Below are 16,045 nucleotides of genomic sequence, written 5' to 3'. Positions count from 1 at the left end.
ACTACGATCGCCGCGGTACTCCAGTGAAGGCGCGATGGCGATGGGCGGCCCAGCTGTCTCTAGTTGGGCGTCTCACTGGTTCGTGAGGACGTCAGATCCCTATGAGCTGCAGCCAGTCAAGTACACGTCCTATTGAACCGCTGCGGTGACATGACTTATGGACGCACATTCTTTCACAAATCCCCAACGTTAAATCCCATCTGCTGTGACCCCCCCCCCCCCCCCCCCCCCTCCCCCCAAACCAGCTGTCATCCTCTCTGCGTTCACCTGAGGGATGTTTTGTCTTCCGAGGCGTTTTGTTCTCTGGCCGATCAGGATCCGAGGCGTTCATGAGAACGTTCCGCCAGGATGGACAGGATACGTATGTGGCTCAGGAGGTAGAGCGGTGTCGGCTGGTAACCGCAAGGTCGCTAGTTCGATCCCCGGCTCCTCCTAGACTGTCGAGGTGTCCCTGAGCAAGACACCTCACCCTGACTGCTCCCGACGAGCTGGCTGTCGCCCTGCATGGACATGAATGGGTGAATGTTAGGCAATATTGTAAAGAGTTTGAGGAGCCACTGGTTACAAAACAGTGCAATATAAATTCTGTCTATTTGCCAACACAAGAGTCCTTTTAAATTGTATTTTCTCACCACTCTTTCCGTAGTCGCTGTTTTTTGTCCTCTTTTTTCCATTACCGGGTAATTGAATTTCCTCTGTCCAATAGTATCTGCCTTACATCGCTCCACTGGTTTCTCTACTAAACCCGAGTACGTTTGAATAAAATACTCAGTGTTTACCGGCAAATCAAATCTGCTTTTATAATCTCGTTCTCCCAATTCCTGCCTGAGGATGTTTATGCTTTCACATATTTTACTGAACAGGAGCTCACTCTGTTGTTCTCTGCGCTAATGTGCAATGTGCATCGGTACTTGCACTCTGCACTGTGCTCTCTGCGCCTTAGAGATTATGTAAAAAAAAACATGATGCATTTATTTAGCATTTCTCTACAGGAACAAACATGCTCTGTGCACTCTGCACTGCACTGCGCAGCAATTCTGTGATTAACCTGCTGCTGGCCACGCCCCCTTACTATGCTCCTCGCCCTGGCGCAGGCGGACGACATCGGGCAGTCGCCGACCGTGCCCGCCACCGACAGTGACAAGGTGGACCTGGAGGCGTTCAGCGAGTTCACCAAGATCATCACCCCCGCCATCACCCGCGTGGTGGACTTTGCCAAAAAACTGCCCATGTTCTCAGAGGTGAGGACCGGTCCACTGCTCCGGGCCAGAGGGGGGTTTCGCTTTGGCTCTCTCTGCATATAAGGGCTTTAGTCAGAACAGCTGCAGTCCAATGTCAACGCTGTAGGTTGCAAGCGCCCGGAGAGCCGCTGTTTTTCTTTTTGATGCCAAGCGTTGTGCTAACCTCCTCATGCTAGCCGATGCTAAGCGTTGTGCTAACCTCCTCATGCTAAGCGTTGTGCTAACCTCCTCATGCTAAGCGTTGTGCTAACCTCCTCATGCTAACAGTGTGCTACCCTCCTCATGCTAGCCGATGCTAAGCGTTGTGCTGACCTCCTCATTGCTAGCTGATGCTAAGCGTTGTGCTAACCTCCTCATTGCTAGCTGATGCTAAGCGTTATGCTAACCTCCTCATTGCTAGCTGATGCTAAGCGTTGTGCTAACCTCCTCATTGCTAGCTGATGCTAAGCGTTATGCTAACCTCCTCATTGCTAGCTGATGCAAAGCGTTGTGCTAACCTCCTCGTTGCTAGCTGATGCTAAGCGTTGTGCTGACCTCCTCGTTGCTAGCTGATGCTAAGCGTTGTGCTGACCTCCTCGTTGCTAGCTGATGCTAAGCGTTGTGCTGACCTCCCCAGCTGCCCTGCGAGGACCAGATCATCCTGCTGAAGGGCTGCTGCATGGAGATCATGTCGCTGCGCGCCGCCGTGCGCTACGACCCCGAGAGCGAGACGCTGACGCTCAGCGGCGAGATGGCGGTGAAGCGCGAGCAGCTGAAGAACGGCGGGCTGGGCGTGGTGTCGGACGCCATCTTCGACCTGGGCAAGAGCCTGGCGCAGTTCAACCTGGACGACACGGAGGTGGCGCTGCTGCAGGCCGTGCTGCTCATGAGCTCAGGTCAGGATTGCACCCCCACACACAGGGAGGAGACAGGGAGGGAATGGGACCCCAACACACAGGGAGGGAGTGGTACCCCAACACACAGGGAGGGGAACAGGGGGGGAGTGGGACCCCAACGCACAGGGGGGGGAACAGGGTAGGGCCGGAGGAGGGAGGCTGGCTCCAGTCCTGGGGGAAGGGGCGAGGGGGGAGGCTGGATCTACTCTAGTCCTGGGGGGAGGAGGGAGGAGGAGGGAGGGAGGAGGGAGGGAGGGTGACTCTCCTCCTGGGGGGAGGAGGAGGAGGGAGGTCTGGGAATGGGTGTGGTGCAGCTCTGGTCGGAGAACAGGTAATAAAGATAATATAGATAATATAGAACCGCAGGAGCTAAATGTCATATTGTTCTACTAAGCTGGGGTTTTGCACGCGGCTCCTGATATTAAACTGCGTCTATCTGCTGCTGTATCTGCTGCCTGGAGATATTGGAACAAACTGCCTGCTTCTCCAGATACAAGGAAACAAATCAGAGTACCAATCAATAGCTGGCTCCATTTCTGTGTATTGTTTCACGATATTAACTCAGCCCTGTTTTGGGCGGGGGCCAGGGACAGGGAATAAAACCCCGTAGCGAAAGAGCAGAGGAGAGAGAGAGAGAGAGAGAGGGAGAGGAGAGAGAGAGAGAGAGAGAGAGAGAGAGAGAGAGAGAGAGAGAGAGAGAGAGAGAGAGAGCGCGCGCTCTCTGGTCCCTCAAGCAGTTCTTCCTCTTCCAGGGATGATCCAGACAAAGTAGAAAAGTAAAGTTGTGAGTTGTTTTCTTTCTTTTTTTCGCTGGCTTGCATTCGCTGTAACCTCATTCTCATGAAGAGGCAGAAAGCGGAGCTCACTGTTCTCTATCGATCGCCGCGGGGTCCGCAGGGAGGGAGATCTCAGATGAGGAATTACTGCATCCCCTCTGCATCCCTGTAGCGCTGCAGTGTCCTGATCCGTCCTGGGTTCTAGAGACTAGACCCAAATGGGTTTCATCACCTCTCTTTTTTAGCCACTTAGTGGTCGCACTGGTTTTGCAGCTGTGGTTGCACTTGTTTTATAGCTGTGGTTGTACTGGTATTCTAGTTGTGGTAGCACTGGTTTTGTGATTGTAGTTGCACTGGTTTTATAGCTTTGGTAGCAATGGTTTTGTAGCTGTGGTTGCAATGGTTTCGTAGCCGTGGTTGCACTGGTTTTGTAGTTGTGGTTGCACTGGTTTTGTAGTTGTGGTTGCACTGGTTTTGTAGTTGTGGTTGCACTGGTTTTGTAGCTCTGATAGCACTGGATTTATAGCTGTAGTTGCACTGGTTTTGTGTCTGTTAGCGCTGGTTTTGTAGATGTAGTAGCACTGGTTTTGTAGCTCTAGTAGCACTGATAGCACTGGTTTTGTAGTTGTGGTAGCGATGGATCAGGATTGGATCAGGACTTTGTCGGTTCTGGCTGAGAGGAGCTGATTGGTGGATAGATAGATTAGATGCCGTCAACTCTGCTGCTATTCAGAGATTGTATTATTAATGTGAGAGAGACTGTTCACGAGGGCGCCGACACCAGCAGAGTGAAGCCAGCAGAATTTATCCACTTCCCTCAAGGTATAAAACCAATGAATAAAACATAAAAAAATAACTCAATTGAAACCCAGAAGCCGATGGGTTCCAGGTCAGGCCTGTTAGTCGGACTCACGATGTAAAGTCGACCCTCCCTCCTCCTCACCCTCTCTCTCGAGTCCCCCCCCCCCCCCCCCCTTCCTCACCTCCGCTCTCTCCCCCCCCCTGCAGACCGCTCGGCGTTGACCTCCGTGGACAAGATCGAGAAGTGCCAGGAGACGTACCTGCTGGCCTTCGAGCACTACATCAACTACCGCAAGCACAACATTCCCCACTTCTGGCCCAAGCTGCTGATGAAGGTCACGGACCTGCGCATGATCGGCGCCTGCCACGCCAGCCGCTTCCTCCACATGAAGGTGGAGTGTCCCAACGAGCTCTTCCCCCCGCTCTTCCTGGAGGTCTTCGAGGACCAGGAGGTGTGACCGGGCGGCGGCGGCGGCGGCGGCGGCGGCGGCGGCGGCGGGGGGGGGGGTGTCCCGGGAGCCGGCGGAGCAGCTGGAGGGGTTTTCTAAAGGAGGAACCGAGAGCCGAACTTTCTTTTTCCATTTCACGTTCTATCAGGAGTTAGGGCGGCACGGACGAACAGCGAAACACACCAGCAGCCAGAGTGCCCCGACACACACACACACACACACACACACACACACACACACACACACACACACACACACACACACACACACACACACACACACAAACCTCTCTCTGTTTGTTTTGTTTTGTTTTTGGAAACGCGCACACAGACGCGCGCGTACATATACACACACTCCTCCACCCGTCGATCCGGCTTCCCGTTAGCCCCCGTTACCCCCGGTGAGGGGCCTCTGTAGGTGGCCCATCTACGGGTCACTCCTGTAGAGACCCTGCGTTAGGGACCCCTCTTAGGGGCCCCGTGTCTTATCTGGTGATCGCAGCCATTTGCCAAGACGCACACGTCTACAAACACACACACACGCACACACGCAATGTCACAGGTGCGAACAAACACGCATAGCTGCAACATTTCGACTCTAGCAGGGGGGGGTTTCCCTGCATGGAGTTATGGGGGGTTAAGGGCGGTGTTGTGGGCGGTTCAACAGTAGCAGCTCTCACCTGGAGACTCAACTCAACTCAAGTATTGTTCCACTGCTTAATTCGCCTTCGCTGGTGTCTAAACCGCCGAAGGCAGACAGGCCGCTACAACACACACACACACACACGCGCGCGCACACACACACACACACACACACACACACACACACACACACACACACACACACAGCGATAACTCCGCAAACGCAAACTGAGCCCTATGTTCTTAGTTCTCATATTGTTGTCGTTGAGCCTTTGTTTTTGTTTTTAAGTTGTTTAACTCCCGGTGCTATATATTTATGACGCTACTCTAGTTAGACGACGTTGTGTTTGGTCAAACCTTTATCGAAACAGAAAAGGCTCAGTATCTACCTTCAGTTCAGTTCATAGGACCGGTGCCTGTGAAACAAACACACAACAGAACACCGTTTACTCCACTCACACACGGACTCACACACACAGACACACCCAGAGACACATGAAGCATTTCCTCAGCAAACCGTCAAGAATCACAAGAGCTCCTCTCTCTCACCGAGCGGAGGGGGGGGGGGGGGGGTCACAGGAGTATGTTGAGGGGGGAGGGAGGAGGGGAAGGAGAGGGAGATGGAGAGAGTGAGAGGTGGAGAGAGTGAGATGGAGAGAAATAGCGGAGTAGTCGATTCAGTGACAAAGGAAGGTCAGGAGTGAATCCACGATTCCCTCAGAAACTTGCCTTCATTGAGGGTTTCAAGCGCATTGCTGGCGGTTGTGCAGGGAAATGTGGGCTAACACACACACACACACACACACACGCATACCTGCAAGGACCCATACACAAACACACACACATACACACACACAAACACATACCTGCAAGGAACCACACACACACACCTGCAAGGACCCATACACACACTTTTTATAATGTGTCCGTCGCAGACGTGCAGACACATTGACAGAAACAGCATCACCTCAGAATAACTCGAATGCCTCATGTGTACGCAGCGCGCCCGCGTATATATCACCGCCCTGCAGGGTACGTGGAAAGGGCCCTGCGCGGGGTCCGAGCTCAGTGACGCCTCCCCAGGCCTCTGCACACGCACATACACGCACACACACACACACACACACACACACACACACACACACACACACACACACACACACACACACACACACACACACACACTCTTCCACCACAGGCATCCCCAATAAGCAGGCAACACGGCCCAGAACGGCTGGCAAATTACCTCAAATACCTGGCCGGGCCCTCCAGGCCGAGACGCCAGTATTGGCCCCCCTCCTGTGGTGTCAGGTTCTACCTCAACTCTCTGGACACACACTCACACACACAGACGCACACACACACTCACACACACTCTCCACCATAGTTAGACGTACACATCGCTGTGCAGAGCGTGGCATGGGACGGGATCTACCTCCGTAGATCGCCAAAGACATCGGTGTCATCAGTCGGTTGAAGTTCAACACCACTGTAGAAGACGGGGTCCCTACGCCCTGGGGGGGTCCGGCCCTACGCCCCGGGAGCGGCACTCACCCTTCAGGTTCTCTCTTTGTCCAACGGGACCACGGAATCTGGGTCCCATTGTCTTTATTTTCTGTAAGGAGCAGAGTGGGACGGTTGGCAGTGGCCGACGGACTCCGACCGGGGCCATCGTCACGCCCGGCGCGACCACGTCCGTAGATTAGCGTGCTTCGGGAAAAACCTAGGGGGTGACTCGACGGAACGTCACGGCGGGTCCCGACGTCGACTAAAGATGGCTGCCATTGATGTCGACGATAGCGGTTGCCATTGAAGCGGGCGTCGGCTCCGGCGGGACGGGGGGGCGGGCGTTATGCGCCCACCCCCCCCCCCCCCCCCCCCGTTGTGCAGCGGTCCCTCGTCGAGTGTCATGCACTTTAGGAATGCTTATGGCGACGATATCACTCATTCCCTGGCAGGTGTCTTAAGCGTGCGAGCCGAACGATGGTGAAGAATGTTGAGGAAGAACCGGGAGTGTCTTCCCGCTCCGGCGCCGGCCGCGCTGGGGGGGGGGGGCGAGGTGGATGAGAAAAGCAACCCACGGGCAAGGCAGCGCCGGGAACCCGGGGATTCAGACCAGCAACCCCCCCCCCTAAAGGTTGACGTGCTTTGACCTTTAGGACCACCCTGCTGGGAGCCCATGCCCCCCCCAACACTCCTGAGACCTGCCCCTGGCCCCACCCCCCCGCCCCCCCAATCCGGAGACCAGCTTTTAAACGGCGGTGGTGTCGTCACTGCCCCCCCCCCCCCCCCCCACCCCGAGACTTTAGCACTTACTGCAGTGGTCCTCGCCTCTCCAACCCCCCCACCGGCGAGACGCTTCCTGTTTACATCCTGTGTCTGATCCCGGGAGCTTCGTTTCCATGGCGACCCAACCAGCGCTGTCTAACAGAGGCCAGCGGTCCGAAACCGGGACGATCAGTGGTAGACCCAAACGAACGCGGAGGGGAGGAGCCTCTGGGGTTCTAAATACCTGGCCCCTCGATCTCAAAGAGCCCCTCGATCTCCAAGAGCCCCTCAATCTCAAAGAGCCCCTCAATCTTAGCCCCCAGCCCCGCCCAACCCCAAAGCAGCACCAATCACCTTCCTCCCTGATTCCCCCCACCCCCCCCCCCCTGAGGCTGGAGCCACCGAGTTGGTCCAGAAGCACTACAAGCAGAAGGAAGTTCCAGAAGGAGCACCGGTCATACGCGTCCCTTGTGAAACAAGGGGGGGCGTGGCTCTGGTGGAAGGGGCGTGGCTCTTAGCAGGGAAGTGAAGAGAGAGAGCGTGAATAGAGGGGGGGGAGGAACCTCTCAAACTGGGGGGCCGACCTCAAAAGGGCCGACCTCTGACCTCTGGTGCGTGTGTGTGCATGTGACCTTTAGGGGCTAAAACGCTGCTTTACGGTCGGGAGTTTGACTTCTCGCAGAGGGAAGGAAACATGAACGTATGAGAAATGACTACGAGACCATAACGAAAATCAAAAGATAAGACTTTTCTGAAAACAAGGACTCCTGATCAAAGGCTTGGAGATTATGCTTTTTTTTTTTATCAATGTTTTTTTTTTTTGTCGTTTGATTTCATTGCTACAACTGCTCTGTGTGATAGAAAAAAATAAGGAGGATCTCACTTTTTGACCATGCGTGCAGTGTAACAGGAACCTTCACCTCTTTTCCACCGGTTTGGTTCATCTCGAAAAGCTGATTTATCTCTCGTCTGTCCGTGTGATTGTCCGTCCTCTTTACCAAGTGGATTTATAACCGACAAAAACAGGAATATTTTCTTTTTTTTTATATAAATATATATTTGTTTCCTTTTTTTTAAATGAAAGACAACTCTGGAAAAAAAAAACAGGAAAAAAACGATGCAAACGAAACAAACACAAAAAGAATGTAAAAAAAATAAATAAAAAATCTTACAAAATCTAAAAACAAAACAAAAAAAATGGCAACCGATCTTCTCATACCTCACACAACTCGAAACTCAGAGGAACCAGGGCCGTCGCTCTGCAGGCACATGTGGAAGTGGAATAATGCATCAAAACTTAAAGATCTATATATATATATATATATGGATGTCTATATATATATATATATATATATATATATATATACACATCGGTACAGGGAAAACGTATGTGGAGTTGATTTGTGCTTGCGGAGCAAATGCGTAGATGACAAGAGGGCTCCTCTCTCCAGCTCGGCCGCGGGCCCCTCATTAAAGACCTTCAGACCAACGGCTTACACCGAGCACGTCTCCACCCATCTGAAAGGCGAGTGGACAGCCCTCGGTGAGGCCCCCGACCCTCTGGAGAGACGGTCCTCTTGGGCAGAGTGTTTTCTGGTATTGAATGTAGCAGACTGGGCTGGTTCTGAGACCAGCAACCCCTCGACCTCATTTCCACACACCAGCAAAACAAGACTGTGGTGTCACTTGATGTTACAACAAACGTACGACTAGGACTGCATCGCTCCAACCTCATGGTGCAATAAGATATTGGTTGGGTTTTTTGTTCAGCTGTTGTTGTTGTTGTTTCTCCTCTTTCTGTATTTTTCCATTTTGGCCATAACCAAGGATGTAAATACAGCAAAATGAAAGGTAAAAGTTAGTTCATGTAACAACAACGTATGCAACATTCACACGGAAACAGATGTGGTGGTGTAAACAAGACTAATTACCGTTAACGCCATCTCGGGAGGATTTAAAATTGGACGTGTTTTTCCTCATACTCTGTACCTGTGCTTGTCTGCTTGTGCGTTGTGCACGCATGCTAATGACCCTTCAGCCCGTGTAACATTAATATAAATCACGTTTCTCATTGCAAAGTGATGCCCCCCCCCCCCACACACCCCTGCAGAGCTCCAGTCTCACCATCGTGTTGTACTTCCTGCCCCGCGGGAAGGCCTAAAATGTGTTTTCAGTGAAACCTAATGTAGTTCTTTGATACTGACAATGTGAGTAGTGTGCATCTAATGTTAAAGGGGTCACTTTGTAGTTATTTTGTCTAATTCCAAACAGTTGGTGCCTCATAGGTGTTAATTTTTCTTTGTTGGATTTGTTCCCCCCCGTAGTTCTCACCTCGACCTCAGTTAAGCTACAAACAGCTCCCCCCCCCCCCCCCCCCCATATCATAGAGATAAGCCCACCCCCTCCCTCTCTTACCCCCAGCAGTAAGACCCCCCAACCCCCCCCCCATGTCTGAAGGTTGGGACTGATGGTTGACTTATATTATATGATGACAGATTGTTAACAATGTTGGGTGTGGTTGTGTTTCACCCCACCCTAATGCCAAATGTTAGTTTGTAAGGACATGCATGTAGCAATATGTCTATGCAATTCTCCTCCACCCCTTGTCTCAGAGGAAGGCCGCTTGGTTTAGCACCACCACCTCACCTGGTGGTGGTGGACGAAGGCGTCTGATTGGGCCCAGCCCTACTAGAAGCTGGCTGGGGCGCTGGGGAAATACAAAAAGGTGTTGTTTCATGTAAACTGCTACAAAAGTGATGTTTGAGTGTTTTGATTTTTTTTTGTTGTGTGTGTGTGTGTGTATGTAATTGTGTGTCTTAATTTGGGTATGATTTGTGTGCGCTTCATTCATTGGTCGTTGTTGGTCGTGCTAACTCATGCGGTACCTGGCTCCCCCAAAGTTTGAACAAGACCAGTGGTCCTATTGGCTCTTTCTTATAGTGAGTAGTTAGATGAAGTGTGTCCCATGGCCAAACGAATGTAATGCCATATTGTGTATTCTCAGCGGATTGTGGATGATGATAACAGATGGCGTGACCTTTGACCTCTCCCGAGGAACCCCCTGCGCCAATCAGATTAACCAAATTTCCCTTTAAGTGTTTAACGAAGTTAAACGATCTACGGGGGAAATATAAAGCACCCTGTGGATTCTAATCCTAGCACTATGATGACATTGCACTCTAAGCACGTCCAACCTAGTATGTTTTTTTATCAAGAAAAAGATTTGAACTGTAGTGTGGAAATCTGATTTTTGCACAACCCAAACTTTTTATAAGTATATATATATACATATATTCCAGAAGATTTTGTAATGAAGTGCGAAAGAGTTAAAAAATGCAATTCGGCAAATGCAAATCTCCTGGTCTTGTCAAAATAAGAATGTGATATTTGCCTCCTTGCTCTTAAAGGCACCCATCCACGTGGGCATCAGTTAGCACAAAGGCCACGCCCCCCCCACACAGCCACACACACACACGCGCTCAAACGAGGGCTTTTTTCTTTTGTTAAGGAAAGCTATTGAAGGATTCTCTCAGGTTAAAAAAAAAAAGAAACTTTTTCTAATAAATGATGAACCTTAGATGAACCTCCATTGTTAACTCCTCTTTTTGTCTTCAGTTTTTACGATTGGGGCGCATCACGTTCTGCTTCTCCTCCCATGTCCCCGTCCCCCCTGGCGCCACTCCCCGATTGGCTGGGAGATAGCGTGACTCATGGGAGCCGAGGGGAGGGATTCAGACCAGCGTTGTTCTCTGCAGACTGTTTGGCTCTGTGTGCACGAGTGTGTGTGTGTGGGCGAGTGTGTTTACCGGGGTCACTGATCCAACTCCAGCTTCCCCTTCACGGCTTCATCCCGCATGCTGCACGCTCACATGCCCCCCTCCCCCTGGCAGACCCCCGCCCCCCCCCCTCTGTCCCCCCCGTCTCCCTGTGAAGGCTTAGTTATGGTTGTACGTTGACGCAACGCAAGGGGGTTTACCGACCCATTACGTCCTTGCGGACCCTCCTTACCTTCACCGTCAGGGCCTGACGTAGCCTGGCTCCGCCCGCCTAAGTACTTCCGCTCAATTAGAATTTCCCTTCAGTACTAGGTCTGGACCTGCTGTATGTAATTTGGTTTTCTGGTGCCGCCACAGCGGCCGCCAATCAGCGAACAGAGGGCGTGTCTGAGAACAATGACGATAAAGTCGTACGCCAGTTTGAGTTGTTGTTGTAGGTCGGTAGTTGATTTACAATGTGCAATTTTTCCCTGATAAATTAAATTCGACGAACAAAACCTGCAGCTGTCGTTGACGGACATTTTCGTGCAGACGCGCAAGGTGTTTGGTTTGTGTACAACCTGCGCGTGATTCCCGGCGCATGACATACGTCACAACCAAACGTTAGCGATTGGTTATGGCAGATCCAGAGTGGCACTGGGCAGATCCAATCATTTTAAACTTCAACAGACACCCGCCTTCAAGTGAGTTAACGTTTGTCAATTGATTAGGTCCAGACTCTCTGTACAAATGAAATGAAATGAAGTGAAGTACGAGAGTCTGGTAGAACCAGGCTAGGCCTGACGTGCGCCTCCCAAAAACGTTAACCTTGCGTTGAGGCGTCGCAGCAGCAAGGCCTGTGATTGGTCCGCTCGCTAAAACCCGACGCACGACCAAAACAGGTTCGCGACTGCGTCGAAGCGACTGCGGGGGTCATTGCGTTGCGTTTGACGTCCAACCGGTCGTCGGGCGTCGCCATGCTGGTTATTGTTGGGCTCACAGTCGCACGCGCCTGACTCCAAGCCAGTGAGACCCCCCCCACCAGCCAGTGAGACCCCCCCCACCAGCCAGTGAGACCCCCCCCACCAGCCAGTGAGACCCCCCCCACCAGCCCGGGAGCTCCCTCTTGTACCCCTCCCGTCTCACCGCCACGCTCCCTGTTGTCTGACTGCTCAGAGGAAGGCTGCGCACACAACAGGCTGACGCACACGTGGGCGTGCGGGCGAACCAGTGTTTACGTCAGTGTGTGTGTGTGTGTGTGTGTGTGTGTGTCCTGCCGTGTCCCCCTGACCCTTGTCTGATGAAGCCCGTCCCTCATAAGCACTTTGTGAGGCCAGCCTCGGCACTGGCCGGTCCGAGAGACCCCTCAGAGATTAGTGTTACCCTCCTGAAGAATGTAACCCACACTGCGGGCAGTCATCTGAGGTGAGGCGGGTTTAGAGGCGGGTTGAGCAGCGGGTGAGCCTGGGATTATATTTAATGAGGCCTTAGCATGCTATAGGGATGTTAGGAACACTGCAGGGCTCAGCCCTAAACATAGAAATAAAGTTTTAACAAGAAGATACATCCAAACAGGTCATTATCTCATTACCTTTAAGGCTGTGTCTCGGGAACGCAGCCCCTAACTGTAGTCTCTGCGGCTCCGGGCTACAGCTATATGTAGTCTGTGGTGAAAGAGACACCAGATACACATTCGCATGACATTTAATTTACGAGTAAAGTTATACTTTACAAGAATGCCTTGCTGCACTCACTGTCAGAAAATATGATATAACAAAAGAGAGAATCTTGTCTTTGAAGCAGAGAGACGGCCTCCACATTATGAACGAAGGCGGCTCGCTCCGTCGTTAGTTAAAGGGCCCGAGACACATCGACCCTCCAATGAAACGTTCCCTTAACATATCAGGTTGGAATAAATGTCATATTTGAGTGGTTCAGCGGGCCTGGGGAGTTATTTAAACCAAACCCAAATGTCCCAGCCAGCTCGTAAAGGACTCAGTAGGTCTTCAGATATTCATGTGGATCCGTTCTGCCCACACGTGAACTCTGCACGTTCGCTAGTAAAACGTAGAATCAATGGGATGCTTTTATAACGGGGGGGAATCACATGCCTTGACAGCAAAGAATGTACGAAAATAACTCCCCTCAAGAAAACACAGAGAGACGGGAAGTGGAAATATTTTTGATGATTATATAATGAGCGATATGAGATTTGCGTGCCAGAGTAGTAAGTGCTGTAGTAGAAGTACAAAATATGCTCACTTTCGGGGGTCCAAGGGTTTGGGAGGTTATGGGGGTCAGAAGTTCTCAGGTTGGTGAGGCTGGGGGGTTATGGAGGTCGGGGGGGCCGGGGTGAGTCAGAAGTTCTCAGGTCGATGAGGGTGGGGGCACTGGGGGGGGTTATGGGGTCCGGGGATTCGGGGGGGGGGGGCTAGGGCGAGTCAAGTGCTCAGGTCGGTCGGGCTGGCCTCAGAAGGTGCTCTCTGCTCCTCATCGTCATGTGAACTCTTGTGTTCCCGTCAGAACCTCTCCCCCCTCCCCGCAGTGTGTCCCGTGTAATGCATGCAGACCAAGTAGTATTGAACCCAAACGGCCCTGGGCCCCAGCGGAGCGGTGAAATACAAACTACCCAAACTCTCACAGCAGGGCGCTGGAAATACGGCATTGAATGACCCTCCCGGCGTTTAAAAAGCGCCTTCGCAGAATTGAATACTACTTGGCTGCCAAGTGAAAACTCAATTTGTATTCATTTATACAAGCGAGCACATCTACATAGCGCGGCTCCAAGCGATCTCCCGGCGGCGGGAACCTCCTCCCGCTAAACGGGAATTAGAAATGTGCAACAAAGAGGGAGATAAACGCACTTCAGTCCCTGATAGAGTTCACTACACACAAGCACACAATACACCACACACAAGGTTGCGATACACTGCACACAGCCACACAATACCCAACCACGCAATTCATTACAACAAGCAGCTGTGACCCGTTGCCCTGTTGTGTTTAATTTGAAACCGATGACATCACATCCCAGTCATGTGACCCCCTGTGGACACGGGAAGCATCGGGAATGCATTCTGGGACATCCCAACACTTTTCCCAAATTCCGTGCAGAACATCGCCCCCCCTGGTGTCGGTGGCGGCACGTGGGACTGCAGAATGCGCATGCGCCCACCAGTCTGTGAATGCTCGGCATGTTTCAAACACCAGCAGAGAAACCGTTTGAAACGCATGAAATGAAATTGTGTCGCATCGCCTCAAACACAACGCATAGAAGGAGATCCCACGCCAACCTATACTCTGTCTGTCTTCAAGCCCCTGCTGCATCTGGTCCGAGGTCAGTCCTAGGTCAGCATCTGGCCCTAGGTCAGCTTCTGGTCCCTGGTCAGCATCTGGCCTTAGATTCTAGGTCAGCGTCTAGTCCTAGGTCAGCGTCTGGTCCTAGGTCAGCATTTGGCCCTAGTTTCAGCTTCTGGCCATAGATCAGAATCTGGTCCTTGGTCTAGACTGAACTCTTTTTTTGTCTGTTTAATTGCTTTTATTCTTCTTTTTGTTCACTGACCAATATAAAAACAGGGAGGGAGGGAGGAAGAGTTTGAACGATATGTCAATAACGTTGTTCATTACTGTCACTTGTAAATTTCCAATGTTCACTTCTGGGGTTCTGCTTTTCCATCCACCTCTTCAAATGTTCATGCGTCTGGGATACTGGGCCCGAACAGTGGGCTACCAGTGACATACCAGTAACATACCACTAGCTGATGACAGACGGACTCTCAGGTTGTAGTCAGTCAGTAGTTCTGTCTGTTATCGAGGTTCCCCTGATGTGCTCTGAGGACCGGGTCTAGAGAAGACTCGGGTGTAGAGAAGAGCTCATTTCATGGAGGTTTACGGATTCACAGCCAAAGGGGGGAACTAACCCGGAGATGAGCCTGTTCCTGGGGGTGAGGTGAGACTGCGGCGGAGGAGAATACAGAGGTTTTGATAAGGTGGTCTGATGAACGCGGCTGCATGCGGCCGTGAAGACTTACGAGAAAAGGAATCGTCTGGTTTTCAAAAGCTGAAGTCAGGAGATATCTTTTTATATTTTTTTAAGCCCTACCGTTTCGTAAGAGCGGTGTTTTCCACACCAGCCGTTACATTGAGTTGCAGGAACATTCATCCAGCCACAATTGAACATCTTTCAACGACAAATGTGATGTGTACGGGTTTTCAGCCCCGCCTCCGGACCATTCCCAGTAGAGCTGAACCAACACTAGAAACCACCGCAATGTCAACTGGGATCAGAACTTGTGCTTTAGTTTCCTTTACAATTTGTGGATTCTTTTACATTATTTTTTTTTTTTTACAGATGAAGTCACTTCTTGTATAAATGTAAAGCAAATAAACAATATTCAGGAATCATACCCATCAAACACCGCAGCGAATCAAAGCAGGACTTGCAACTTCCTCAACAACTCTGGGTTAAGTAACACACATCGGAATCCTTCCGAATAATCGACTGTGATCTTCTGTGTTCCACCACCCACACCTCCCTCACAACGCCCTCCTCCTCTCTGGAGCTACACCTCCACCCCCCCCCCCCCCCCCCTTACCCTGTGCTCCTCAGTCATTTGTCTAGTGGGTGGTGTGATGTCTGGTTTCAGTTTCTGTGTTCTGTGGGGTGGGCTTCTCACAACGGGTCCTGACAATCAGCGTGTTTGTAAATGTCATAAGAAAAGTGGGATTTTCAAATCTTTGTTCATGGTCAGGATTTTAAAGGAAGATATTTTTATGGTAATTGTCGCTGGTCTATTTTACTATATATTTATGTAATAAATATGTGACTAAATTTATATTTGAATGTCTTGTTGGTCTGATATTGCTTTTGGACAAGCTTCTGCTTTGTGTAGGGCTCCTCCTGGAAACTTTCAATTAATTCGATAATAAATTACCTCACTAAATCAACCTCTGGTGGTTTGTTGTCTTGTTAAGCTCAAGAATATGAACGTCAACCCGCGTCCTGACGGGTGAATTACTGTTACCGCAAACTCAATTTGTATTCATTTATAGAAGCGAGCACATCTACATAGCGCGGCTCCAAGCGATCTCCCGGCGGCGGGAACCTCCTCCCGCTAAACGGGAATTAGAAATGTGCAACAAAGAGGGAGATAAACGCACTTCAGTCCCTGATAGAGTTCACTACACACAAGCACACAATACACCACACACAAGGTTGCGATACACTGCACACAGCCAC

General features: G+C 51.2%; 1 protein-coding gene and 1 long non-coding RNA gene across 2 annotated transcripts; both read left to right on the top strand.

Moving 5' to 3' along the window:
* The first annotated feature begins 253 nt into the window (after nt 1-253).
* Nucleotides 254-4,782, top strand: LOC132446956 (thyroid hormone receptor alpha). The gene is made up of 3 exons (XM_060037569.1): nt 254-1,241; nt 1,858-2,116; nt 3,901-4,782. Exons 1-3 carry the CDS (start codon nt 1,074-1,076, stop codon nt 4,149-4,151), a joined length of 678 nt encoding a protein of 225 aa, XP_059893552.1. The 5' UTR covers nt 254-1,073; the 3' UTR covers nt 4,152-4,782.
* A 6,303-nt stretch (nt 4,783-11,085) lies between these two features.
* On the top strand, nt 11,086-15,753 carry LOC132446991 (uncharacterized). Its single transcript, XR_009522992.1, has 2 exons — nt 11,086-11,832; nt 11,900-15,753. It is a non-coding gene; the product is annotated as an uncharacterized LOC132446991 (long non-coding RNA).
* The last annotated feature ends 292 nt before the right edge of the window (nt 15,754-16,045 follow it).

This window comes from Gadus macrocephalus, chromosome 18, assembly GCF_031168955.1.
Source record: "Gadus macrocephalus chromosome 18, ASM3116895v1".
In the NCBI taxonomy this organism is placed as follows: domain Eukaryota; kingdom Metazoa; phylum Chordata; class Actinopteri; order Gadiformes; family Gadidae; genus Gadus; species Gadus macrocephalus.
The sequence above is the reverse complement of the archived record's forward strand: the minus strand, read 5'-3'. Positions and strand labels throughout refer to the sequence as shown.